This window comes from Plectropomus leopardus, chromosome 17 (genome assembly GCF_026936395.1).
Source record: "Plectropomus leopardus strain MGB_pleo_1.0 chromosome 17, ASM2693639v1, whole genome shotgun sequence".
Taxonomy (NCBI): domain Eukaryota; kingdom Metazoa; phylum Chordata; class Actinopteri; order Perciformes; family Serranidae; genus Plectropomus; species Plectropomus leopardus.
Window position 1 is genome coordinate 3,966,819 of NC_142192.1, and position 27,425 is coordinate 3,994,243.

Consider the following 27,425-nt stretch of genomic DNA (forward strand, 5'->3'; position numbering starts at 1 on the left):
AACTGTTTGCACTAACAAACCAGCATGCATGAAAACAGTCAGAGGATTTTGTCCTCAACTTTGCTCTTTCAGATATTAAAGGGCCAAATATAGAACAGTCCCTTAGTCATCAGTGGTGGAATTTAACGAAGTACATTTACTCAAGTACTATACTTAAGTAAAATTCCAGGTACTTGTACTTTACTTGAGTGTTTTCTTTTCATCCCACTTTATACTTTAATTCACTACATTTCAGAGGTAAATAATATACGTTTTACTTTATTATCTGACGGCTTCAGTTACTACTTACATTTTCAAATAAAGATTTTTGCATTTAACAGAGACATAAGAAGAGTTTACAAAATATTTTCTGTTAAAAATTAAACTACCCAGCAGCTTATACAAGTACAGCTGAAATATTTAGTTGATTAATCAATTTGCCAAACTGACAGAAAATTAATTGGCAGCTATTTTAATAAACATTTGAGTCATTTTCTTTTGTGAATAGTTTTGAGCTTTTGGGTTTGTATGTTTTGGATTTTTCTTTTTTTAATTTTCCAAATTGGGTACTTTGGCAACTATTTTGATATACACTTCCAATTCCCTTTTTTATATAGTTTTGAGGGTTTGTTTGAGAGTTTTCTGAGTCGATACACTGACAAATATTTTGATTTCTTTCCTTTTATATAGTTTTGCATGTTTTTTTCTGAATTGGATACTTTTACTTTTCAGACTTTATGTGCATTGTACTGATTATACTAACTTACGTTTACTTAAGTAATATTTTTAATTCAGGATTTTACTATTAACAGAGTATTTTCACAGTGAGGAATTAGTATTTTTATTTAGGTTAAGGAACAAAATACTTCCTCCACCTCTGTTAGTGCTAGAGCTTTCGTGTGTGCCACTACCTAAATATCACATCTCAACAACTTTGTTGCATTCAAGTGTAATGGAATAACAGCACACTTTAAAAAATGTCAAAAAAAGTTGTTAAACTGTTTCCCAAGCTTGGAGCCTACTCGTACCACCTAAACAGTCTCTAATGTCCCATTTAACTCAAACGCAGCATTTCTTCTCCGGTGGGCTCGCTCACGTGCGCTGAGCTCGTAAATATCGGTATTTCTGACAGTCCTGGAAGGCACCACAAGTCCATCCTCCCCATCAGCAGTCCGGTCAACAACATTTCTCCTGGAGGACTCAGCAGCAAACTTCACCGACTCTTTGCGGTTAAACTACCCCAACATGGATGCACTCAAGTCGGCCGGGAGAGCTATCATCAGGAGCCCGAGCATGGCCAAACAGTCCTGGACCGCCGGCAGACACCGAAGTAAGACATGTTAACTTAGGAAGAAAAACACGTAGAAAGAATGTTTCTAACGTTTAGCTTCATTTTCCTGTTTGCCGAAGTTGACTTTTGTGTCCATTTTTCTTAAATTGTCACAAGGACGGATATTAAACGGTACATTTGTAAGATAACTTTACCAAAGTTTAGCTTTTTGTTTGAAAAGCGAAACGTAGCAGGCTGTGTGGCTGATGTTTGACTGTCGCAGCAAAGTTAAAAAGCAAAGTTTGACATCTTTTTAACCTGCGTAAGTAACGTTACGTCTTATTTTTGTTCGACAGAGGGACTGAAGTGCGCTACAAAAATGATACGTAAAAAAAGTTTTTTTCTGTTGTTTGTTTCCGTTGTGTGCAAAATGTGTTACCACTTTTACCGATAGAGGTTGAGTATGTGTTTGTTTATGATGCGGTTTATCCTGAGTCAGGAATTTTCCGGAAATAAATGTTATTTTAAAGGCAGAATAGTGCAGACCACAGCACAAACCGAAAATGACACAGAAAAAATATCATGTTTTCATTCACAAGGCCTATAGGCAACTTTAATCCAGTATTTTAAAGGTCCCATATTCTGCCCATTTTCAGGTTGATACGTCTTTTGGGTTTCTACTAAACAAAAACACTTTATTTTTTTTTATCATATTGTCAGGCTGAATTTAGCTGTACATACCCCATTTCTTAAAGGCTCAATTTTTCACATAGACCACGCTGCAAAACATCCCAACAGGAAATACAAAGGGACAATTTATTACTTTTTTATAGTAGCCTATAGATGGGACCAGCAGTGTCTTTAGGCCTGGATGTCAAGGCTTTAGCCCAGAATGTTTTATAAAGAGCCCCAGATCTAAATATATAGGCTTGTTCTTTTCTTCTTTTCTTCTTCCATTTTTTTTGGTGTGTCTTATTGTTTGTTGTTCTCAAGTTAAGGGGGAGTCTGGCTTCTTGACCTCTGCTGACAAATTTCTTATGTTGTGCCTACCTTAATTTTTATGCAGTTTTATGTGTGCAATCTCTCTCTCTCTCTCTCTCTCTCTCTCTATATATATATATGTATATATATATATATATATATATATTTATTTATTTATTTGGTTTTTTTAAAAAAAAGTATAGACCTAAGATTTTTTTTTTTACAGCCCAGGATCTAATAATCATTCCGTTTGTACTCGTTCTTGAATAAAAGCACTAAGTTACATTCCACCACTCTTAACATAAATACATACATTTAACTATTTTTTCCAACTCTAGTGAATAAATTTTTAATGATTGTAAATAAGTATTCTCTACTCAATACCAATTAGTAACAAGTACCAATAATTTTGTTATCACAATTCATAATTAAACTAGAAAGTAGAAAAGTGCTTTAAGGGTAAAGTAGGTGCCTAAAATGCATAAAAAGTATCAAAATGAAGCTTGTACATCAAAAAAAAAAAAAAAAAAAAAATCCCAGTGAAGGATTTCCCTGGACCTCTACTGACATCTGGGATAAGCTCCTGATGTCCTCACATCCTAGAAACAGCCCTGGTTGTGACATCACAAACTCACAGAAATTCTGATGGCTCATATTAAGCCACAGTTTCTGAATTCAAGCTGTGTGCATTCCTCTGTGGATTTAGCATTTTGATACTTTTACAGTATTTGTATGGCACCTATACCTGCTTTACATTAAACAAGACATGGAAATCTGACTTTAACGTGGCCTTTAAGATAAGTGCCTTGTATTCCCAGAACACCCTCCTCTTTCCATCCACGCTCCCAGAGGAAGTGCAGAGCAGAGGTCAGGGTCAGTAAGAACTTGTGATTTTTGTGTCTTGCTCAAGAGCCCTTCAGCAGCTCAGGAGCTTGCCCACACTGCAACATTAACATGAAACTCTTCTGAGGCACTCTGGTGCCCATTGTAAGACTCGAGGGCCACTTTGTGAGCTAAATCTCACTTGATCCTGGCTGTAAAGTTGTGGGGGGCGAATGACTGGGTGGCTTAGACAGCCTCAAAGCTCCCCCGCCTGTAACCAAGAGGACAAGTTAGGAATGCTGCGAGTCAGTCAGTGCAAGGCTCCTGTTGGCTTGAGTTCAAGGTGGTCTATTTTAAATTCCACCAGAGAGCGCATTATAAAGCATATGTGATCATTAGAAAATACAGGGGGGATTACTCAGATATCCACCAGTACTATATGTAACCTTAGAGCTCACCTGGAAAAATGGCAGTGGCTCAGGAATTTTAGAAACTCTTTTATGCAGACAGATATCTTGCCAGCACATTTCTGTGTTAATGGATGAGGGTCAGATGTTAATGGATTTACTGCTGCACAGCTTTCAGGGCCTGCGGTTTCCTGGGCCAACCTTTATTTTTTTTCTAAATCTAATTGACAATTCCCTGGAATGCATTTACAGCACACGACCGGTAAATAAAATTGATAACGTTTCATAACATGTTCAGTTCAACCCTTTGGAACCCGGATTGACGCTACTTTTCTTGTGTTGCTTTCAGATGACTTCATAAGTATTTAAACCACTGAACCTTGAGCTAATTGATGTCTTTCAAAAATATGGGAAAAAAATCAATGAGCAACTTGCTAAGAAATGTTACACAAGTATTTTTATTTATTTTTTAAAATGCCTGGGGAAAAAAGAAAAAGGCTAGGGAAAAACTACATTTATAATTATCATAATTCCATTTTTAAAGTTATAATACAGAATTCTTATCATTTTTAAGATCTTTTTCAAGGTAATTTCTTTCTTTCTTTATTTTAAAGTTCTTTTCATTTTTTTTTATTTTTTAACTTATTTTGAAGTAATTTTGTGATACTTTTTTCTTATTTCTTGTTAAATTTTTAGGTAATCTAAAATTTCTTCTTTCCTTGCTTAGTTCCTTCTTCTCTTGCTTTTTAAAGAAATCAAGACAATTTGCTCAGGTCTCAAAGAGTTAAATACTGCACTGTAAACTATCAAAACGTAAAGTTCCAACATGCACAGCCTATGTGCACCTATACAGCCTCACTTTTGTTATGAAGCACCACTGAATCTCATAATTACTTGCAATTTAAATGTCAAATTTGCACCCCTTTTCAAAAATACATTTATGTAAAGTTTCTCTGAGAATGAGCAAGTTTATTGTGGCTCATGTGTTCACATGAGACGTTTTTACTTTAACCCTTTGAAACCAGGGTAGACATCACTTTTCTTGAGCTGCGTTCAGATTCCTTTACAAGTTTTTAAATCTTCAAACACGTAGCAATTGGTTTGATATCTTTAAAAAAAATATGGGAAAATGTCAATGAGCAGCTTCGCAAGAAATATCCCACAAATTGCAAGAAATTAGTAAATTTGGAAAAAAAAAATCTTTCTCTTCTCTTTCCTTAATGTTTGGTGGGGTTCTTTTATGCAAATTTTCAGGTGATTTTGTGGTACTTCTAACTTTTTTTTTTTTTTTTTTTAATTTTGCTAATTTTTGGGTCATTCCTTCTTTAGTTACTTACTGCGTTCTTCTCATGTTTTGGAAAGAAATGAAGCCAATTTGCTCAGGTTTCAAAGGGTTAATTGGGCTATTACGCTGATTATTAGTGGAATTAAAATCTTCCTGTAAGTGCAGCTAGTGACCCACTTGTTATAGAAGTAGTGTATTGTAGTATAGATTACCGGGTCGTCTCTAGACTGCAGGGCACACATTCCTGACCAGCGCTGACCCACATTGCCCATGAAGTCTTACTTTGGCCCATGGGGCGAAGTTGGGATCAGCCTACTTTTTATCTTTTATAGGGAATAACTTCCACATGAGATATCAGGAGAACATACTGACAGAACAGACACCAGCAGGGCTACAGCACCTGTGGACCAGCATTTCACACAGATGTATAGTCATTAATGGGCCTCTAGTCAGCTGCACCTATCTGCATACTGTGAGTGAGTTTGCATTGAGAAGAACCCTGTTCAGCCATATGGAGACGGCCCCATTTTTAAATGGCAAAAGCCTCCCCGCTCCTTATCCACTTGTCTTCTCTTACTGCCCTGGTTTGGTCGCCCTAGACGACCCACAGCGGCACACTGCCAGTGTCGAGGACCAGCCAGAGGGTGCTTGTCTGCAGCAAAGAAACTTTCTCAAGGGATCCTCACAAATGGAAGTATGCATTTTATGCCAACACACATAGTCAGTTTGGCAGGATTAGAATATTTGTACCCATTTATGTAGATGTTTTTTCACTGAAGTGTGGCATTTGCTCTCAAGTAAATTCTTTTACTTTGGTGGGGAGTCTGGTTACGGAGGAGGATATTCCTACATCTGTTGGTCTCTGCTATTACTGTCAAATCTCCCTGTCCTCCTCGCTGCCTTGTGATGACATTAGAGATCAGAAAAAATAGGTTCAATCAGACACTCTGCCGGCAAGATTTTCTTTTTGATGGCTGTGAAAAACCAGTTGACTTTTAACTTGACCTGCATTATGTCTGCTGACCATCCCAGACCCTTCTGGCAAAAATGAGCCATATGGGGTTAATATACTTTTTTTCAGCCACAGATGTATTAGGTGGGATCTGACCAAGCAGCAACCTCTGAGGCTGAAAAATGAAGGTCCAAAACTGTACTTCCTCCAACAGCCACTAGAGGCTGGCTCCACAACATAGTCAGTCTCCGTAGACCCCCATGATAAAATAACTAACTGTACAGCAGAAATAAACATGTTTACAGCTGGCTAAAATAAAAGTTATATCTCCATAGCTAATTATCTACCTCATGACAACAGTACAGGGGTGAGTTTTATAAAAATCACCCTTTGACATTTTTTAAGGCTTAAAGCAAGGCATAATTAAGGGGAAGCTGCTGTGAGTGGCAGGCTGTCTGCCGATAGTGTCCGTGGCTTCTCAATCAGATCCACCCCTCGCTCCTCCACTGTCACATAAGGAGAGACACAGAAAAAGCCAAAAGCTGCTGTGTAGCAAGTAAACAAGGCTCTGAGATTTTAGACTTTGACACTCAAGATCACAGTTTAACAGGTTACGGAGTTTCCAATACATTCATTTAGTTGTGTTGAACCCGCCACGATTAAAACATTTGCATTCACAAATAGATTTTCTGTTCTTGGAGCTGGACTGTTCATGTGAGGTGCTGTTGAAATATATATACCCTCCAGTTATTCATGGCACTGCACTCTTAGAGCGCAGAGCATACTCTGGGTACAGAACTTCAGGCATATTGAAAGTAAAACAAAAAAAAATTCTGCAGCGTCTAAAAGTTTGCATTCACTTGCCGTGGCTGCTGCTGTCAATCAGCTCTGAACAGATCAACAGATCAATTATCCACCTCACAAGTCACAAACTGCTGCTGTGGAAAAAAAACCTCATGGAGAGCTCCGCCTGTGCTGCACCACAAAAACCTCAGAATTTAAAGAGGGGAAACAGAATGATAGAAAGGGACACGCTTACAATTTAAAAGTAAGGAGGAAAAACACCAACAGTTTGCTGGTGCACTTAAGTTAGATTTAATCAAATATATGTACATATTTGATAGAATCACTGGGTATGAGCAGGTATCATGATTTGTCCAGAAAAGCAGCTAAGCTAACCCTTTCCCACATGCTGTGACATACCAGTAGTACCCAATTTAAAGTACTTATAATAATAAATAAAAGGCATGGGAATCAAAATTTTAAAAATGCATTTTTAAAAATGTGTGGGAATCTTGCTCAGATACAGAAAGGCCTCTAGGTTTGCTTTCACACCGATTACAGATTTGAGAAGATATGTTGCTAGGCTGCCTGCAAAGAAAGCTACTCCTCCACTTTAACTTGCTGCATGTACAGCAGAGAGCTCAATGCAGGATGTGTTTGATGTCTTTATTATGACGAGGATAAATCAGCTGAGTGAATCCTTGTGCTGTTGAGATTCATGGAGGCCTGTAGGCTTCTGCATGTTGAGTGAATCCTCTCGCAACTACACAAACACACAAACACACTCTGGCTCTGCAGCTCCCATGAGGGAAACTGAAAATGGTTTAGAACTCTGGTTTTATGGCTTTATTGGTTGACAGAATGACAGATTTAATTACCTTTTATAGACAGCTTTTTGTTAGTTCTGGCAAGAAAACAAAAAGCTAAAGTTGAACTAACTTGGCATTGGAGGAAGTCTTTAAGTTAAATTGAATTTGTTAGTAGACAACACAAAATCTGTGACTTCTAGTAGCCATGGGAATGCTGTTGAACCAACTTCTGTGAATAACTAATTTACTGAACTGACAGTAGTTTCCCCCATTTAAAGACTTGCTCTAGAGTCAAATGACAAAATGGTGAAATGTTTTTGAACTAAACAGTTATGGAAGTAAGTCTTTTTTTGAATAATGCTGTGTTTATTTGGCACATAAACTCAACAGCCTGATGAGCGAACTTGAGGGTAAATGCCTCTGAAATGTTTGTTAAGACTTCCAGACCAACACCTTATCACTTAATATTTTCTTCATGACTAGAAACCTGCACATCAACTCAGATGAATTTGGACTCCTTGAAAGCTGATTTTGGAGCTTTGTGGGTGCAGTGTCTCACACAGAATTAAATCAAATCTATGTGTTGCAGTAGCTGACGATGGCATTTTTCTTTTTTTCTTTTAAATAGTGTATGAACCTTTTTAGCCTCTTTTTTTTTTTTTTTTCAGCGAGCACTGACGCACGGGGCAGATAACTGATCTGTCGATCTGGTCAGATCAGTGGTGGAGAGGAGCAGCTTCTGCAAGTGAATTCAAACTTTTAGACACAGAAAGTTTCACTTTAAATTTGCTTGATGATCTGCTGCTCCATCTGTGCTTAGAGTACGCTCTGTGCTCCGAGAGCATGGGGCAGTTAATAACCATATGGTACGTATATTCCAACAGTGCTCCTAATTAGGCTTGCCAAATATTTAGTTCCTTTTTACCTTCCTGAAATTACACTGAGGTATACGTATATGACAGTATAAATGTGCTGTGGTAATACACTGAATTCAAACTTAAAAGCACCCAAACCATCTTGGTTACTCTTGCTGGTAATATAATTAATAAGTCCACTGTTCCAACGATCACCAGCTCCAGTTTGGTCAAAATAAATTCTTATTTTGCCAAAAACCTGCCATTATTTCCCATGGTCTCTCTGCCTGCTGGCCGCCGGCTTGTTACAGTCCTTTAACTTCTCCCTTCACCACTAGGTGTCACTGTGTCTTTTAGCTCAGCTTCCTGTTCCACCAGTAGAGATTGGAGACTGAGTTCTGGTGGTGCATGCTGTGCACTACATACAATGAATTACATGGAAAGAGGAGCACCTGTATTTATGACGGTATTGAACACTCTGGTATGCCGTGATACCGTGATATTACCCAAGCCTACCCCCAATAAACGGTTCAGCTCCAAAAATAGAAAATCTTTGTGGTGGCAGATGTTTTGATCGTGGTAGGCCGCTACAAATAAATGAATGTGTGGGAAACCCTGGGGTGTAGTTCATTGGGTTTTAAGTAAAGTTAAATGGTGGCAGAAGTTGTGATTTTTCTTTTTAAAGGTTATTTGGCTGTGTTTCCTGGAGTGCTCCTAAGTTGTAGGGCCGCAGTCGGTGGTTTCCACAGTGATTCAGTGTTTGGTGTAGGCACACAAATCAGCCAAGACGTGAATTGCCTGTCAGTTGGACCCTTTTGGATCAGCACGTTTGTTGTCCCAGTCCGCCACAAAGGCTTTTTCTTCACTTTGATAGATGAAATGGATACTCATCCATTAGTGTTGGATTTGATCGATGACTACGGAGCTGGGGACTGGGGTATTGTTGTATCTTTCTTTTCCCCTTCTCTGTCATCCAAGACTCTTTCCCTTACCCTGCCATCAGAAACCTCTTTTTTACCACCCAGTAAATAATCTCCTAAAACCAACAGATGGTGAGGTTGACTCATATTTACAGCAGGGTCAGCTGGTTTACTTGGTCACACGTGCACACAGCTGTTTCTTATCAGGTGTCGCTGTTGCTGACCTTTGTGGCTGAGCGGTGCCTGGTACAGTACCTGCGCTGCTGCTGCCGTTTCCTCTGGCATTTTGACCATTTAGTGATGTTCTTCTCCATTATGATGGTTTGGACCTGACCACAGTTTGGTCAGAACAGTGTTAGAGGATTTTACTGAGCAGTCTGTAAAACCTGCAGTGAGACCTGCTTGGGTCAAGAGCTGTTAAAAGAATAAAGTTGTTTTGGTTTAATCTTTTGAAACCTGAATGGACATCAGTTTTTCTTGTACTGCATTTAGACGCCTCTCACAAGTATTTAAACCTCTGGGGTGCCCAGTAGCTCAGCTGGTAGAGCGGGAGCCCCATGTACAAAGGCTATGTCCTTGCCACAGCGGCCGTAGACTCGATTCCACCCTCGGCCTATGTCATCCCCTCTCTCTCCCCCTTTCATGTTTTCTGTCCTATCAAAAAATTCCCCAAAAAAATCTTTTAAAGAAAAGTATTCAAATCTTGGGCAACCTGAGCAAAAATGTTTACTCCTCTTCAAAAACATGGGAAAAGGCAAATTGCGAGAAAATTGGTAAAAGGTGACAAGAAAACAACCTGAAAATTAATGTCTGATATAAGGAGAGAGAGAGACAGAGAAATATTAAAAAGAAAATTTAAAAAAAAAGGAAAAAAGGTGTTGATGATTATTTTAATTCTATGTTCAAACTATATTACAAAATAAATATATATATATATATATATATATATATATTATTTATAGCACTTTTTCTGGTCATTTCCTTGTTTCTTTTTGTTTTTAATTTCTGTTATTTGCTAATTCATAGGGAAATAAGGATTCAAGGTAATTTTCTTGTACATTTGAACTTATTTTGCCAATTTTTGTGTCATTTTTTATCACAACGCTCATTGCATTCCTCGTTGTTATTGAGAAGGAAGAAAAACAGCTGATTTGCTCAGGTTTAAAAGGGTTAATGGAAAGTTTTGCTGGTCCATGATGTTTGTTGCTGTTTCAGAGGCAATGGCATTAAATACTTTTTTGTTTTGGATGGAGTCTTGTTTGTGCCAGTTTGCAGTGTTGGCAGGAAATGTTTTCCATCAAACTGTTTCACAGTAACAAGTGCTGTGTCAAATCACCACTTACAGCAATAACGTCTGCAAGTGGGCAGCCAGAAACATCACCACAGATTCTCACAGACAGTCCTGCTTCCAGCACTCTCCTTATCAATTTGTAACTTTATGTCTTTCAAGGTGGTCCCAGGGCTGGCACTGTGAAGTGTTCTTTTGGAAGTTCACCAGTAGAAAACGTTTTTTGTAAGATACTGTAGGTGTAAGTGTGATTGATCCATTGAGTGTTTTTTGAATTATTTCTCCTTGGGTCTATCCCTCAGGGCTTTCTCAAAAAGAGTGCAGAAAAACACATTGAATGTGATAGGCTTGAATTTTTTTATCTTGAAGAGTGTAAACTCATGGCATCTTAAAGCTGTGGTAGGTACAGAAAAAAGTGGAAGAAGTATCCTAATTGAGGATACACCCTCTTCCTGCAGCTCTCCTCTCTCTGTCCTAAGCCCCTCCCACCAGACAATCATATTTACATGCTTCATACAGTGACCCAGTGTTTCCCATACATTGATTTATTTTAACTCATTTCACTACAGAGTTCCCTGCAGCGCTTTCGCTCAGCCTCTCCGTGCCCCGCTCTCTCTCTTAGTTTATCAGACCGTAGATGAGCCAAAATTTGTTAGCTAGCCGTCCCACTGTCCCTCTGCCTCACTCTCCACCGCTGTGAGCGCCCTTGCCGGGAGGTGCACTGATGCAGCTCTGGAGCCAGACCTCCAGTCTGTTGTGACTCAGAGGACAAACTGTGATTCGAGGTTCTCACTAACTGTTAGTACATTAACTTGAAGCTGCAGCTGTGAGCCATTTTCTCTCCATTTTTTAAACACAATTCTGAGATGTGTTATCTTTTTTTTTTGTTTATTGTCAGACTCTCTTTAAGAATCTTTTTTTTTATAAGTCTGTTGTTCTTTTTTAGGCTGCTTTGCTGTGTAGGCAGTTGTTGCCAAAGTTGAAATAGAAACTTCCTCTGCAGGATTCTCCACCACTGAATCAGGCTTTCACTCAAGAGACCTGCACCATGGATGTATTAAGAAAGTCTGGATACAGCCATGGAGGCAGGACCTTGTACATTCCTATGAGAGCTGCTCCTTGATGCATGAAGCGAATAAAGCTCTTTTTTGGAGTGTAAAACACTTGACTCTATGGACCTATGAGGCGTGCACACTAGAGACATGCGGTGGCCAAGGGTGCCCAAGCAGGTAATTTCCGGCATCAGGCGTCTGACTTCCGGTTTAGCGCTTCGGTAAACAGTAGCAGTCTAAAAATTTTAATCTTGCACATCTTTTAGAGTTTCCAAATGTTATTGAACAGAATGGCTTAAATCTAGATGTGAAAAGAGTCATTTCACGGGAGTTTTGACACTCACAAAAAAATAGCCACTGATTTACAGATGTCTTTTTCCAAGTGTAAGTCAGTGGGGCGAAGTCTTTCTGGGGCAGTGGGCATCACGTGACGGACCCAGACAGTATAATTCCGCCTTTGGCCACTATGTAAAATTTGCATCAGAGCCTGGAGCACTTCCTGGGTACATGACTTGCACAAACATAGATTTTTGGAAAAGCCAATAGGAACACCCTTGGTCTAAAAGGACCTGTGATTGGCCAAAGTCTCCTATCATGGCCTTGATTTTCTAGAGCTAGAAGACAGATCAAAGAGGAGGTGTAGTCTAGTTTTCATCCAGTCCACCTGAATTGAAGTTAATTATAGGATTTTTGCCCGTTGATGCCAAAATAAAACGGCCTACCCCAGCTTTAAGATAATTTTAATTACTTTGGTCATGTTAGTGGCATGGTACTAAAGATGTTTGGTCTATAAAATGTCAGAAAATGGTTTAAATTCAGTGATTCTCAAAACCCAAGCGGACACTCTGAAATGTCTTATTTTCTCCACAACTCAAAGATATTCAGTTTACTGTCAGAGAGGAGGAAAATGAACAAAAAATGTTGACATAAAGAAGCTGGATTTTGAAAATTTGACTTTTTTATTTAATCACTCAAACCAATTAATCAGTCATCAGATTAGTTGGCGATTAATATAATACTTGATGACTAATGGATTAATTGTTGCTTCTCTAATGTTGTTAACACCATTATAAGGTTTATATTTGTGGTTTTAGGTAAAACATCTTAATTGCTACAGAACTAGCATGGCTGTTATCGAAGTCTTTTTGATGTACTTGTCCCTCAAGGCTTTCACAGTACAGCGCACAAGTGTAAAGCTTGAATTTATCCATCATGGCCAACATGAATCTGTGGCATCCTAAAATTATTCACAGCACAGTTTTATGGTTCAGATCTTTTTAATGGAGGGTTTTCACATGGTCCTGTAAAGGTCGTTCCATATTGTTTGGAATGTTAAAAGTATCTTGAATGAAAATGATTGTCATGTTTCACAGAATGAGTTCTGGCCCTTAAAAGACTTGCAGCTGCAGTCCCCCTTGATTTACAGTCTGTCTGCACGTGTGTGTGTGTGTGTGTGTGTGTGTGTGTGTGTGTGTGTGTGTGTGTGTGTGTGTGTGTGTGTGTGTGTGTGAACATGTGTCTGCACGAGTGTGTGGTATGCACCACATCCCAGAGGAGGTGAATGCTAGGAGGATGAATTTCTAGGTAATGGGGCTGTTTTTGCGCTCTTGCCTCGCCTAACCTCTCTCCCCTCCTTTCTTTCTCTGAGGAAATCTCTGTAAACACGGCAAGAGGGTCAGGGCCGGCCGCTGCCACACACACACACACACACACACACACACACACACATACACACACACACAGACTGATAAGAAACCACATGGAGATAGCAGCTGTTCCTTCCTGCAGTTACACTTTTCACACTCCTCATTCTTTTATACATCGGTGTGCTTTTCAGTTCTTTGAACACAAAAGTTGAGACAGTGATGCAGTTTTTTGGGACATCTGTGGCCTAGTTTAGGGTTGATCTGTTTTGTTCAGAGAGGAAACCACACTTTCCTCTTATCACAGTATGTCAGAGTCCATGCATACATGCTCATGACTCTTTCCTTTTTATTGTCAAGCCCTATAAGTTGTTTTGGAGCTGAAATATTTACTTTTACATCGACAGTACCTCTGACCTAGATACCCTGTTTTGCCTCTCAGGGAGCGAGCAGATGAAATGTCTCAACTTTAAGCTCAACAGGCTGTTTACATTTTCTCTGATTTGTGTTTTTCTCCAGCTCTTTGGATGTTCTCACGACTAATGTTATTTATTTTGGAACATGAAGTGGAAGGGGAAGGCAGGCAAGCCCTAGTATCTGTGAAGCTGTACCAACCAAATATTTGATGTTTTTTACTGGATGCACGGGTACAACGAGAGCGCCGTTACAGATTCAGTTTCCTGTTGATCAATTTATTGACTCACTTTTCCTTTAAAATGTGTTTTTCTCTGTAGAGCTTCCAGAGAACTGGACCGACACACGGGAGACCATCGTAGAGGGCATGACCTTTAACCTCCGTCACCTCGGCTTGACATTGGTGGACCAGCCCAAAGGGGAGGAGCTGTCTGCGGCTGCAGTGAAGAGGATCGTGGCCACGGTGAGAGCAGTGTAACTGTGGCTACCGCTACATGTAACCAATATTCCCCTATTATTCCAAATATGACAATATTCTGAATTTGTAACTGTCATATAAACAGCATATTATGTTTAAATATTAAATGCTGTTTTACGAATTCAGCATTTTCCAATGAAGACATGTGGGATATGTCTGTCTTATTTACGTTTTAGGAGCATTCTTTGGACATGTCGACAGTCAATGCAGTACATATGTTTCAGTAGGTGTTTTTACCACAGTTTGCGACACATGGCCTTTTATCTCTTAACAGTCAGCCCTGTGCATTGTCTTTAGCCCTATTCACACAGGACTATTATTACATGAGGATCCCGGTAATTGCAGAGGACGTCTGTGATTTTTTTTATTTAATTTTTTTTTTTAAATAATATATTTATTACTTTTTTGTCCATATAAACACATAACACAAATCAACTCAACCATGACAAGATTAAAAATGAAAGTAGGATACATAAAAAACATGAGAATAGTGAGCATTGTGACCATCCCCAAACCCCCTTGCCCCTGCCAAAATGTAAACAAATAGCAAAGTTACAGGTGGGATGTTTTGCCACAATAAAAGTTCAGAGACAAGCTATCCAGGCTGAGGAAATCCCTGTAAGTGTGTGAGGCATACATGTGATGTAGTCATCATAAGACTGTAAAATGACTTCATTGCCAGCATCCTTGATCCAAAAAAGCAAAATATTCTTCCTCGCTGTAAAACTCAATAGCTTGAATAGTTTCTTGTGTTTTGATATTTATATGTCCATCTGGGAGACCAAGAAGGAGGCACATGGGGTCCAACTCTGTTGGAACACTAAAATTAGTAGATAGTTAATTCACAACACCCAACCAATATCTTTGCAGCTTCACACACAGCCAGAAACAGTAAATATAATTACCAATCTCAGATTTACACTTACAACAAAGAGGAAACACATTAGCATCCATTTTGTTTTTAAGAGCAGGTGTTATGTGCGTGCGATTTTAAATTCTAAATATGATAGATAACGTCTGTGATTTTAATCCCATGAGAATAAAGCCATGTCCATAATTTGTATAGTGAAAATTCCAGGGCAAATGACCTACCATATTTTGGTCATGGGATGATATTAATCCCATGTGAATCGACATCTCTTTGATTTGCTGGCGATTTGGGGTTGTATGTTTGGGTTTTTTTGGTCTTTTTTTTTTTTTTTTTTTCCTCCTTGTTGTGCACACTTCAGTTGAGCTCCTAGTCACTGCACAGGCATCCCTCGGTGGTTAAGGATAGGGACTGTTTGTTATTTATGGGGGGGTGCAAAACAGGTAAGGCATTAAAAAAAATGTAAGCACAGAGGAGGGACTTGTGTTTTTAATTTTGGCTTTGGTGAGGACATACAACTTTAAATAGTAGTGTTTATATTTATTTCAATTAAAAAAGTGACGCTCAGCCACCCCCGCCTCTGATAATGAAGTAATGTCCCACAACACCTGCAATGTACTGCTGTGGAAAGGGCTGCAGCAAAACATATATTAGCCAACAAAAAAAAAGTTTGTGTTCATCTTAAGTGTTGACTACATTTGAATCTTGTCTCCTCTTTACCTTTAACAACAGCTGATAGAGGCAGCGGTAGAGCAGCAGCTCTGTCGTTTTGTGGAGTTAAATAAGTGTTTTTCTCAGCGGAGTCTAATGTTTTTGATAGAATGGCTTCAAATCCCTGTCGGTAAGGGCTGTCTTACAGCAATGTAAAGTGATGAAAATATTCTACATATAACATAAAATTAAACAGATACTGTTATTTTTTTAAGGTGGTTTAACACTAGCCAATGAGGGCAGAGTTTCCTCAGCGCTATTTGATTATATGTATATGATGCCATGGTTTTCTACCCCGAAGTTGTTGTGAATAAACAGTTATGACTGTGATATCACAGACTGTATAAATAATATAGGTTTATTGCAACAAGCTGAAAGAGGGCATACCTCCACCTGCTGTGGCGGAGTTGGACATACCTTCGTCAATAAATGGATTCTCCCCAGTGCTTATATACTGGGACAAGGACAGCAGTCATTAATTAAATGGCCTAATCGAGCTATGACTTTAGCTTGACTAAACTGCATGTAAATATACTGAGTTGTCAGTACATTCGAGTAAAATACAGACATTGCTTATCACGTGTGAACGTGCCACATGAAACACAGGTGTAGGGGGGTAATTTCTAAGTTACATAAGGGCCCCAGATAATACTAGTCCCATGCGAATAGGGCTATAGTTGCATTTCTTAAACCTCATTTCCACATTGAGTTCTCTTTGTAAATTATGCATCTGATGGTTTTCAAGCCCTTGTATGTACTGTATCTCAGCTCATATTTGAACACACTAACATGCTGATTAATAACTGTTTCTGTACCAGGCTAAAGCCAGTGGAAAGAAGCCTCAGAAGGTTGCTCTCAAGGTTTCCCCGCAGGGAATCGTCCTGTACGACAGCTTGACTGATAAACTCCTGGAGAATGTCTCCATATACAGGTATGTGAACACACAGCACAGCTTTTTCAGATACATGTCCACTTAACGGTGTTGTTGAACTCCTGAAGTTGTAACTTGCAAGTTCAGCACTGTCATGTGGTTGATCTGGCACGTTGCTTTCCCTGTGAACTCTCCTTGACTTCTTGGTCCTCTTATGTGTCACCTGCAGAATATCCTACTGCACAGTGGACAAACTGCATGATAAAGTGTTTGCTTATATTGCTCAAAACACCCTCAACGGGACCCTGGAGTGCCACGCCTACCTCTGCTCCAAGAGGAAAGTGGTGAGTTGTTTGACTCAGAATCAGTGTTTCATGTTTTAAGTGATTTTCGTCTTACTCAGCATCAGTTTGAATTTCTAGCATTTAGAGTTAAAAGGATAGTATGAGATTTTTTTGTGAGTGAGTATGCGTACATGCGAGTGTTCATGTGTGCATGTGTGCAGCATAACTAGACTGCAGGTTACAATATACTATAGAAGGTTTGAAATTGTTAAGAGATGATTATGTTCTGGCTATAAGATACTAATGTATAGTCAGTGTATTACATACAGTAGCTGGTGGTCAGCATGCTCCTGGTTTACAGAAAGGGGTCGATATCAAAACGTATTTTAGCCACCTAAAAATCAATATCAGACTAAGTGGTTGCTAGATTTCAAGTACTTTCACTTTACCTTGCTGTTGTACAGCCTTTTTCTTTGGCACTACATTTTTGGGTCAGAGACTGCTGTTAGCGACTGTTATGCGATCTGACTGAAACTAAACTCCACGTTGAAAACGCTCTCAATACAGCATCCACTTAGACTGATATTGTATTTTTTAGGTAGCTGTTTTTTAAAGTGACTTAATGTTTTGATATCAGCTTCTCTATACAGCATGGTAATGCTGAGCTGTGGGGTGCACATCTCATCTGTTTCTGCAAACCAGGATCACACCAACTGCCAGCTGCTGTATGTGATACACTTACTATGCATTGGGGTGGGTTATATATTAATTATCGTGATGTATCGCGGCTTGTTTCACGTGCGATGTGTAAAATGACTATGAAGGACATTGAGTGTAAATCGTTACGTAGTTTTTATGAGCCACCAGCATTTTGGTTCTCCTGCTCTCCTTTACGGCTCTCTGCCTCTCACAGTCACACACACAGACACACACACACAAAGCAGGGTTTTTCGTCCAGTGTGTCGCTGGCGTAACGCTGCTATCCAACTGTTAACTGGAAGCTTCAAGTCCACGGCAAAAACATCAACGAGCCAGGTCCTTCAAAATAAAAGCACTATGCATCCCGCTGTGATTTATTTAATTATAACAGTTTTTTTTTCATTATTTTAATTTCATTATAAAAGTACTTGATTGATTTCCTTTTAACTGTATTTTTTTTATTAATATTATTATAACGTAGTGTATTCAACTTAATTTTTATGGCAGTAGCTACTTTATCTAACTTAATTTTAACTGCAGTCCATTCAGTATTTTTTATTTTATTTTAGTAGTTAGCATTAGTTAAAGATATTGCGATATATATATGTATATATATATATATATATAATCTTGTACTGCAATATGCCTTAAAATATTGCATTAATATTTTAAAGCCATATCATCTAGCCCAAAGTATCTCACACAGCCCCACTTCAAAAATCCCAAACTATCCCTTTAAGTGTACCTGTTTCTGAGGGGGTGTAAACCTCTCTTCATGGTTGGCAGACTGATCTCATCTAGCTTTAGTTTCACTTACCGGAGTTGGTGACCTCTTGGTTCATTAAAAAAGCCTCCAACACCCAGCATGTCCCAAGTGCTTTTTACTCATCCAATTGCTTTTCGGTCTAAGGTGAGTGGGCAGAAGCACTTTTTTTGGAGTAGACATCATTTATCCTGCAACTGTGCTTTTCTTCATTGCCTCTGTGAAAAGGCAGCTCTCCTCTCTCTTGGTACATTCTTCAGAGGAAACCCAAGAAGTCTCGCTCCCCAAACCGTCTGTCATCTTCCTGTGCACTGAAACACAGAAGGGCACTTTTCCTCTCATCTTACTTGCCTCCACACTCCTCTCCTTCTCTCTCAGGATAACATAATAATACCCTACTTCCTTAATACTCGTGGTGATGACCTGTGTGTCCTCTGCTGTTCTGATGCATATTAAATATGTGTGCACTCTGAATAAATTACCTTTTCCTTCTGTCTAAGTCACCACAGGTCCAGTTTTAATGAATGAGTAGCATTATGTTAGATAAAATTATCTCAGGGTAAATCATCTTTACTCAGCTACTCATGCTTCATTTATACTTCTGCAGCTGTGCGACTATGAGTTCATATATTGTACTGCAGTTGATTTCACATAAGATGTAACAGCAACTTGCTACTGAAGTTTGTGGTGTGTCTTTGAAAGTCCCATCTTTGTGACAGAAGTATGAATTAGCCATTAGAGTTCACCAAAATCTTAAAGTACCTTTAACTACAGTTGGTAACTTTTTTTGTCACCAAAACTGTCACTACATCCAGACAGAAGTATATAAAAGAGAGAAAAAAAAATCTTGTTCCTCCTCCTTATAGTGCTTCTAATACCCTTACCACACAGGAACAGCAACAACCAATTAGAGCTGGGGAGTCTCTAGCCGCATGTGCTCTGCCTGTTCAAGGCAGACTTTTATGCTGCCTCGCTGTTCAGTATATAACATCCAGTTGCAGAAAATGTGGACATCGTGGTATTGCCTCTGAACTTGAAAACGTGGGCGCGGGTGTGATGCCATGTTCATGTGTGCAACCCACCATGGGAGATTTGAATAGAAGCTGTTATCATAGGAAGAACAGCAGCTGTAAATGTCCACAAACTGTGAAAACAATGAGATTCAGGATCTCCTTACCCTCCAAGCAGAGGATGAGATCAGCTGTCATGTAACAGAGAAGATTAATGATTGTGATTGACATGTTATGCCTTTGTTGTTGTTAATGATTTGCTGCTAACACATATATTATATGTCAGGCTAGAGATCGGCACTGCCTAGTTTGACAGTTTGCAGATCACGAGCAGTGGCTGCCAGTTGCGTTAGACTCCTCAGTTCTGATTGGTCATTTTCCTTTAAAATACCACTAGGAGCCTTATGAGGACTGTCTGTCTCATGTATAACTGTGTGGACATTAAGACAGTTTGAGTAACGTCAAGCATTGAAGTGATCGGGGTTGTTTTCTTATGTGATGCTGACTGCAGGCCAAGAGTTCACAAACTTTCTTACTGATGACATCCTCACTCTGCATTGCTATCTCAGTAGCATATGATCTTTTCTTCTTATGCAGTCTAAACTTCACTGAGTGTGACTTTGGTTGCTAAACACGCTGCACTCTCGCTCAGCTATGCTCTGTAACACAGTGTGTTTCCTCCTGTCCTACAGGCTCAGGCAGTGGCTTTGACAGTAGCCCAGGCCTTCACAGTAGCTTTTGAACTCTGGCAAGTTGCCAAAGAAGGTAGGCGTCACACTCACCACCCTACAAGTTCTGGAAATGACACACTCCGTCTCCCATGCACACACAAGCACACACACACAAGCACTGTCTATGGAGGAGTTGATTTATCAGTTTGCGTTTGTGCTGAATCAGCCTCAATGCTCCAAGGACGTTGATATCAGCTGTAAAGTTGCAGTTTACATGTTTTGGCGTGCTTGTGTAATGTCTTGATGTACATTTCATCTCTCCTCTAGAGAAAGGGAAAAGAGTGAAGTCCGGTTCAGCTGGAGAGGCCAGCAGCAGTTCCCATTCAGAGAGGTCCAACAGTTTGGGGAGTCTGAAAGGGACAGGTAAAAACACACAAATGCTTTGATACTTTTTTTTTCCAGTTCTTTAATTCTTGTGCAGCCGAGCGATGAAAGTTGAGCAATTTGACTCTAATACAACCTGAAGTTTGTTGCAGATAAATTTTTTATGACCACAGTGACTTAAGGGACACAATTACAAGAAGGAAAAGTGCTGAAAGCACACTTCATATTGACTACCTACAGACAATCAAATAAGTCACACACAACCAAAAATGAAGACAAAATGTACCAGTATTTCTGTCTCGGTTCTCTACATTATAATAAAATAACTTAACAAGTTAGAATTCAAAAAACAGACCCAAAACTGATAGCTACATACCAACCATCTATGCCTCAAGCACAACTCTATTTTACCAAGTAGAGCACAGGGATGTATTTAACTCCTTCAGAATGACTTGATTTCATCTATGACCATTTTATGTGTCAGATTATGGGTCACTCAGTCCTTTCTTCCTGTTGAAATACCTTTTAAAGGGACAAGTCACCCAGTAACATGCAGTTTTACCCCCGCCAAAAAGTGATTTCAGCTCCTCTCTTCAAACTGAAAGGTTATATATGCCTCAAAATGACTTGATTTCATTGATTAGGGTTTTATATGACAGGTTATAGCTTACCTAGTCCTTTTTACTAGTTGACATACCCTTAAAGGGACAATCCAACCAGTATCCACCTGCCAAAAAGTGATTTCAGCTCCTCTCTTCAGACTGAAAACTTATATATGCCTCAAAATTGACTTGATTTTGATTCACATCAGTTATATGTTACAGATTAAAGCTAACCAACCTTTTAGTTGAAATACTAATAAAGGGACAATTCAACCGTAAAATGCATTTTTGCACTTGCCAAAATGTGATTGACCAGCTCCTCTCTGGTGACTGACAGGTTAAATATACTTCAAAATAACGTAACAGATTTCCTGGATCAGCATTGCAGTCGACATATTACTGTCCTCTGACATCATCAGTGTGCTGCTTTTTTTGTCTTGCTGTCTTGACGCTTTTTCTCCCAGAGCACACGCTATCTAAAATTGCATAATGGCAGATCGTCTTTGCTGCAATGTTGCAGAATCTCTGTTTTAAAGGAGACATAGATTACCTTTGTAAACAACAAGAACAACTAATGTGTTGCTCCCCTTTTAAAGAAGATGTTGCCACAGACAACCTGTTGGACTTTGAGGACAGTGTGAATGTGGTCGTGGAGACCAATGGGAACATTGAGGAGGATCAGCTGGATAACCACCGGCCCTCTGAGACCAACAATAACCCAGCCTGGGTAAGACCTCCTCCTCTCCTCTGGCTCTGTGCCGCACCTACAGACAAGTGAGGCAGTCTCATCTTTGTTTTTAGATTTGGATCTCAGGTCTGCTGTGTTTCAAATGTTTGTTTGTTTGTTTGTTTTTTAATCTTGAGTGTACATCAAATCATAAGGCTTCAAAACCTTGTATAAAATGAGTGAATATAAACCAAGTTGTTTCTTCTTCTTTCAGGAAATAGAAGATGGTTTGGATGAAGCTTTCTCCAGGTAAAAGAGTTGTCTTAATAGCTTTATTATTTAGTGAAATTAATCCCAGTGATTCTCTCTCCCTCTTGTTAAAAAAAAACAACACCCTATCCCCAAACCCTGCTTTGTGGCTTTACAGCACCACTTACTGCTGATTTCTGTGTACTGCGCAATACAAATCATCCAGGCTCTGACTGCACAGAAAACTAGAGATCATCTGAAGTGAAACAGCTCAGCTATAAACTTACCTCAAACTATTGTGTGTTTGTGTCTCCAGCTGTACTCTGGATAGCTATGGTTCATGTCCAGGTAAAGTGGAGTCCCACTATCAGCCTCACTTAGTTTAGTCGACCTAATCACTAACCTAACTTTAACCCATTCCATCGATCACCACCAAACCCAATCCCACTGATCCCAGGTCAGTAATGTTAGTCAGTAGCAGTGATACTCAATTTGCTTTGCCTGAGGGCCATTTTTGCAAAATGACAGGAGGCCAGGGGCCAGTCACAGCAGCCCCATACAGGTATCTATGATTTTAGGACATTTCCAGGATTTTAGGAAGTTTCTAGGATGTTGGGATATTTCTAGGATCTTAGGACATTTCTAGTATTTCAGGATGTTGCTAAGATTTTAGAATGTTACAAGGATTTTAGGATATCGGTAGGACATCAGGACATTTCTAGGATTTTAAGACATTTCTCAGAATTTAGGATGTTTTCAGGATTTTAGGAAATTCCTAGAATGTTAGGACACTTCCAGGAGTTTTGGAAGTTTCTAGGATGTTGGAATGTTAGGATTTTAGGACATCTGTAGGATATCAGGACATTTCTAGGATTTCAGGATGCTTCTAAGATCTAGGATTTTAGGACGTCTTTAGGGTTTAAGGACATTTCCCACATTTTAAGGACATTTCGAGGAGTTTTCTAGGATTTTGAGACATTTCTCAGATTTTAGGACGTTTCTAGCATGTTCCAATGCTTTAAGGATGTTAGGATGTTTCTAGGATTTTTAAACGTTCTTTGATTTTATGGCTTTTCTAGGATTTTAGGACATTAGGGGCTTAGCTAGGACCTCTGTTGAGGGTTGCAGGGACTCCTCAACTTGTGCTTTTTTTTTTATAAACACACTCTGTTTGATGCTCTTTTATGTACTTTGATACCTTATGTACACTAAAAGTACAAAACAATTCCCAGTGTGAATCACTTCATTTTTATTGTGAATTAGAAAATGGCTGGAAGGCCACCCAGCACCATATCGGGGGCCAGATTTGGCCCACAGATTGTTGAGTTGAGTATCACTGGTCTATAGCCGGGAATAGTTTCCTGTGTCCTTTATTTATTCCCAGATGGAAAGACAGGGTTCAGAAAAGAAAGCTGATTCAAAGTATTGAATTTCAGTCAAAGTGAAAAATGTCATCGTCGTACCCATCTCATTTCACCAAAAATAACTCTTTTTTTTAACCTTCTTTATAGTCTGTGTTTGTCTTCTAATGAGTGGACTATATCAGTGGGAGTAACGTGACTCCACAGCTCAGCGAGGGCTTTACTGCACAGTTCCAGTGTTTGTGGTTGCTGGTGTGAAAGTGGAGCAGCGAGTCACTTGAGTCCAATGACAGATCAAACAATGTATCCCATGGTTCAACAGAACAGAATGTATTGAAGTAATCCTGTTGACCTCCGCATGGACTTTGCATGTATTATATCCCAGAGAGAGAAAAATGCCGTTTGCAGCCAAACGGAGGGATGTTAGATAGGAGAGATTGAGCCTTTAGTTACACAAACATGTCTGGGAGGCTTAAAATCACTGCTTGACCCAAACTTTAGAGGCAGGAGCTAAGGAGCAACAGCTACTCTGGCTGTGTGATATTTAGGCCAGAGGTGAAAAAGAAGAGGTTAAGGGAACAAGTAATAACACATCAAGTTCTTTAGTTATTAACTCAAAACAGTCATGCAGTTTTTTTTTTGTTTTTTTTTCAGTTTATTTAGAAAGTTTATTTGACACCTGCAGGGCATGGTTGCATCAATGCATCAATGACTGCAGGCAAGTGATCAGCGCCTACTGAGGCCATATTTGTGCTGAACGAACATGGAAAGCTACCTTGCTTATTCCTGAAGCCTGTGCAGCTGGCCTTTGCCACCCGATTCTGATCATTTTTAATGCATTTTTTAATCCGTCATCTGATAAAAATCTCTGTACACAGAAACCTTGCACACTCCGTCAGCTGTCTTTTATTGTTGTATTAGTTTCAGAAAATCATGGTAGAGAACCCCAATAATGTGTCCTAAAACACAGAAATTGGTTTGACTTTCAGCACCTCTCATTCGCTCGTCTCAAAGTCAGTGGGTTTTTTTAATGGGTTTTTAGTTGGGAGCATTAAAAAAGGTCTGTGGTCAACACAAGTGGAAGAGACTTTCACGTTTTGTTTTACAACACAAAATATGTCAGTTAATACCCCTCTCACAAACTTTGACGCTTTTATGAGTCTTTAAAAATATGGTTGCTAACAAGTGGCTAAAGGAGACTGCAGAACATCATCATGCCACACTACGCCACATGACTTCACAGGCTTGTAGCGGTGGCGATGCAGCCGTTGTGTAGTTTGTTTTAGCCTAGCACTAGCTTTTTACATCTGGCAATTGCGTGTAGGCTTCAAAACTACTTGAAGTGGTGTTCATTTGTGAAGATCATCTTGCTAAACGAAATGTACAAGTATCATACACGTTACTTTGCCACAGAGCGAATTTTCTGCAATGATCCTAAACCCAATGCATGCTTTTTGTCAAGGGAACCGGGGCGATGTTAGCTTCCGGGTCATCCCTGGGGCCCTCTATAGGAGGCAAAATGTAACGACACTTTGCCCCTCTGCACTGGAGTCGCCTCCCCTGGTCTTAAATGTTGATGTCATGACTTTGTTCATTCTGCTGTCTTAAAGTATTCCTCGATATTCTACATTTTTCTCATCTTCAACAAATTGTAGAAAAAGACTAACTCATAGACAAGTATTACCAGTGTAATGAAAGTCTCATATTATTATTCTTTTAATAATTATTTGCCTGAGACGTCCATTCTTCAGCAAGCCACTAGCTAATGTTGACTAAAACATACACTACCTGTGAGCCATTTTTCAAGGTTTGTTTCTTTAGCAGGAGCACATCAATTTGGGTCCTGGTTCCAGAGACAGGCTTTCAAGTAATAGTAAAGTACTGAGAGATGGGCTGACATTGGTTTTGGTCTATTAATGGGATTTGGTGATAAATTGAAGAAAACAGAACAATGCCAGGTCTAATAGGTTTTTTTTTTCTACTCATCCACTTATCTTTACCCCTTCTGTCTCCTCAGACTGGCAGTGTCGCGTACTAACCCCCAGGTCCTGGACATTGGGGTGACGCCCCAAGACTGGCTCACTGAACCAGACTGGGACAGCACCAATGGAAACACTCCCAACGGTCTCAGTCCGTTCGGGGACGATATCTTCGGCTTCTGACCACCACAACACAGCAGAGAGAGAGGCGGCAACCGAGGGGAGGAGGGGTGTCCTCACATCTTCCTGTGAATTAACGAGACATCAGTGTGTATTTAAGATGAGGCTACAGTGAGTCCATAAGGGAATAAGTGTAGAGCTCTGAGCTCATGTTTGGCCTCCTCACCTTGATGTTGCACTCTTCACACGGACACTTCTTCCCTTGTTTGTGGAACCAGCGCGGGCTGCTGCCCCTGCACACCAAAGCAATAACCTCCCCCCTGCATCTGTCCTGTTATCACACCGCAAACACCCTCACACTCGTCATGTTCACTGAGTCAACTCATGTCAGTGTTCTTTTCGTCCTTTGTTTGTTTACGTTTTGTTCTATTTCTGTAGTTTCAGCACGGTAATCAGTGTTTTGTATATGTGTTTAGCTATAATTTATAGATTTATAATTATTTTTTTATGGATGACAGGATTAAATTTAGACGGATGTATCAACAGGCCTTAATAACACGCGGGACAATCAGCCACACGATACAAGTTTCAGTGGATGAAGTTCATGTGAAAATTTGGCTTCCTGCCATGTTGGATGTGAACTGAAGATTGTTTTATGTCCTGAATATGAAAATCAATGTAGTTGTATTTATATGAACTCTTTGCCGCAGTGGCTCATTCCAGATGTTGTTACAGGCGGTTCTTTCTCACCGCAGTGTAACAGCGTTCTCAGATTCCACTGTGGCCATTACATGTACATTATAATATACCAGCATTATGCAGAATTAAAATATATTCATGTATTTGAAATTGAATCTTTGTATATTAGTCATTTAATAACAACACAGTGCTTTCATTTCCATACTGGCTGTATGTAGAGTGAAACTGAGGTTCAAAGTTCATTGTGAGTTTTACCACATGGTCAATTTATAAGCTGCTCTGAAACTTCTCATTATCACTTAAGATCAAGCGTGAACTATGAATCACTCATTTTAAACTATCATGAAAAAAAAGAAGAGTCTGCTGCCTGTTTTAGCAGATTTAGCTGTGTTTGAAAAACACATCTGCACATGCTAGTTTTGGTGGGAAAGGTGTATTAGAGGTATGAACACTTCTCCATACCATCACAGATGGCTTTTGAACTTTGACCTGGAAATAATCTAGATGGTCCATTTCCTCTTCAGCCTGGAGGACACGAAGCACATGATTTCTAAGAACAATTTGAAATGTGGCCTCGTCAGACCACAGCACACTTTTCCACTTTGTGTCGGTCCATCTCAGATGAGCTCGGGTCCAGAGAAAATGGCAATGTTTCTGGATGTTGGCTTTCACTTTGTATGGGAGTCTGATCCCTTTTAAACCTGAGCAAACCGGCTTAAGTTATTTTAAAAACATGGGAAGAAGGCATTGAGCAGCTTAAGAAGAAAATATCCAGAAATTAGCAAGAAATTAGAAAGAAAATTACCAGAAAATTTGCGCGCACACACACGCACACACAAAATCAAACAAACAGCAACAGAAAATGGTAATTAAAAAAACATAGACAAGCAAATGACCTGAAAAAACTGGTTTAAAATTGTATCAATGTAAAACAATTTCAAATATGTAATAATGATATTTATTAATTCACAGTTCTGTGGCTATTTTCCCCGAGCTTTTTTTTTTCATTCTTAATCTACTAATTTCTTGCTTTGCAGGACATTTTTTGCCAAGTTGCTCTTTGCCTTTTTACCATCTTTTTGCCTTATATGCAGAGATTTTTCTGCATTTCACAGTCTTTTGTTGATATTATGGATTGTAGAGGATAAAATACCTATACTCCATTCAGTTGTGCATTAAATAATGTTCCTCTACTGTTGGACTAAGTGATGAACCTCATGCCATCCTTGCTTGTGAACAACTGAGCCTTTGAGGATGCTGCTTTAATACCCAGTCATAATACTACTATCCTGTGGAACAGGGGTTTTTTAAGCATGTGCTGCAGGCATCAAATTCAGAATGAGTGTATATTTACAAAAAAGGATCAGGTTTATCAGTTTGAATATTAAATATCTTGTCTTCGTGCTTTATTCGGCTGAAAATAGTTAAAAAAGGATTTGCAAATCGTTGCATTTGTTTTTTTTATATACACAGCATCCCTACTTTTTTGGAATTGTACAATAAAACTTAGTAGACCACAAAAAAAATTTAAGGCAACAAAAATCAACTTG

General features: G+C 39.3%; 1 protein-coding gene across 4 annotated transcripts; it reads left to right on the forward strand.

Annotated features, from left to right (window-relative positions):
* Positions 1-1,044: 1,044 nt before the first annotated feature.
* On the forward strand, positions 1,045-26,030 carry ldlrap1a (low density lipoprotein receptor adaptor protein 1a). Of its 4 annotated transcripts, none has more exons than XM_088089984.1 (10): positions 1,045-1,309; positions 13,780-13,922; positions 16,335-16,447; positions 16,617-16,731; positions 19,836-19,908; positions 20,142-20,237; positions 21,397-21,527; positions 21,742-21,776; positions 22,033-22,064; positions 25,095-26,030. In XM_088089984.1, the coding sequence occupies exons 1-10, from the start codon at positions 1,225-1,227 to the stop codon at positions 25,139-25,141; spliced, it is 870 nt and encodes a 289-aa protein (XP_087946110.1). In that variant the 5' UTR covers positions 1,045-1,224; the 3' UTR covers positions 25,142-26,030. The 4 variants fall into 4 exon arrangements, with proteins under 4 accessions (XP_087946110.1, XP_087946111.1, XP_042362408.2 ...); XM_088089985.1 differs by having other exon boundaries at positions 1,046-1,309; positions 21,400-21,527; XM_042506474.2 differs by lacking the exon at positions 22,033-22,064 and having other exon boundaries at positions 1,058-1,309.
* Positions 26,031-27,425: the final 1,395 nt, after the last annotated feature.

Excerpts from the sequence above, each read along its gene's own strand:
- ldlrap1a (XM_042506474.2), top strand. The coding sequence starts at position 1,225 with ATGGATGCACTCAAGTCGGCCGGGAGAGCTATCATCAGGAGCCCGAGC. Across the intron at positions 16,448-16,616 it reads GAGAATGTCTCCATATACAG|AATATCCTACTGCACAGTGG; the intron begins GTATGTGAACAC and ends TGTCACCTGCAG. Across the intron at positions 20,238-21,396 it reads GGGGAGTCTGAAAGGGACAG|AAGATGTTGCCACAGACAAC; the intron begins GTAAAAACACAC and ends CCCCTTTTAAAG.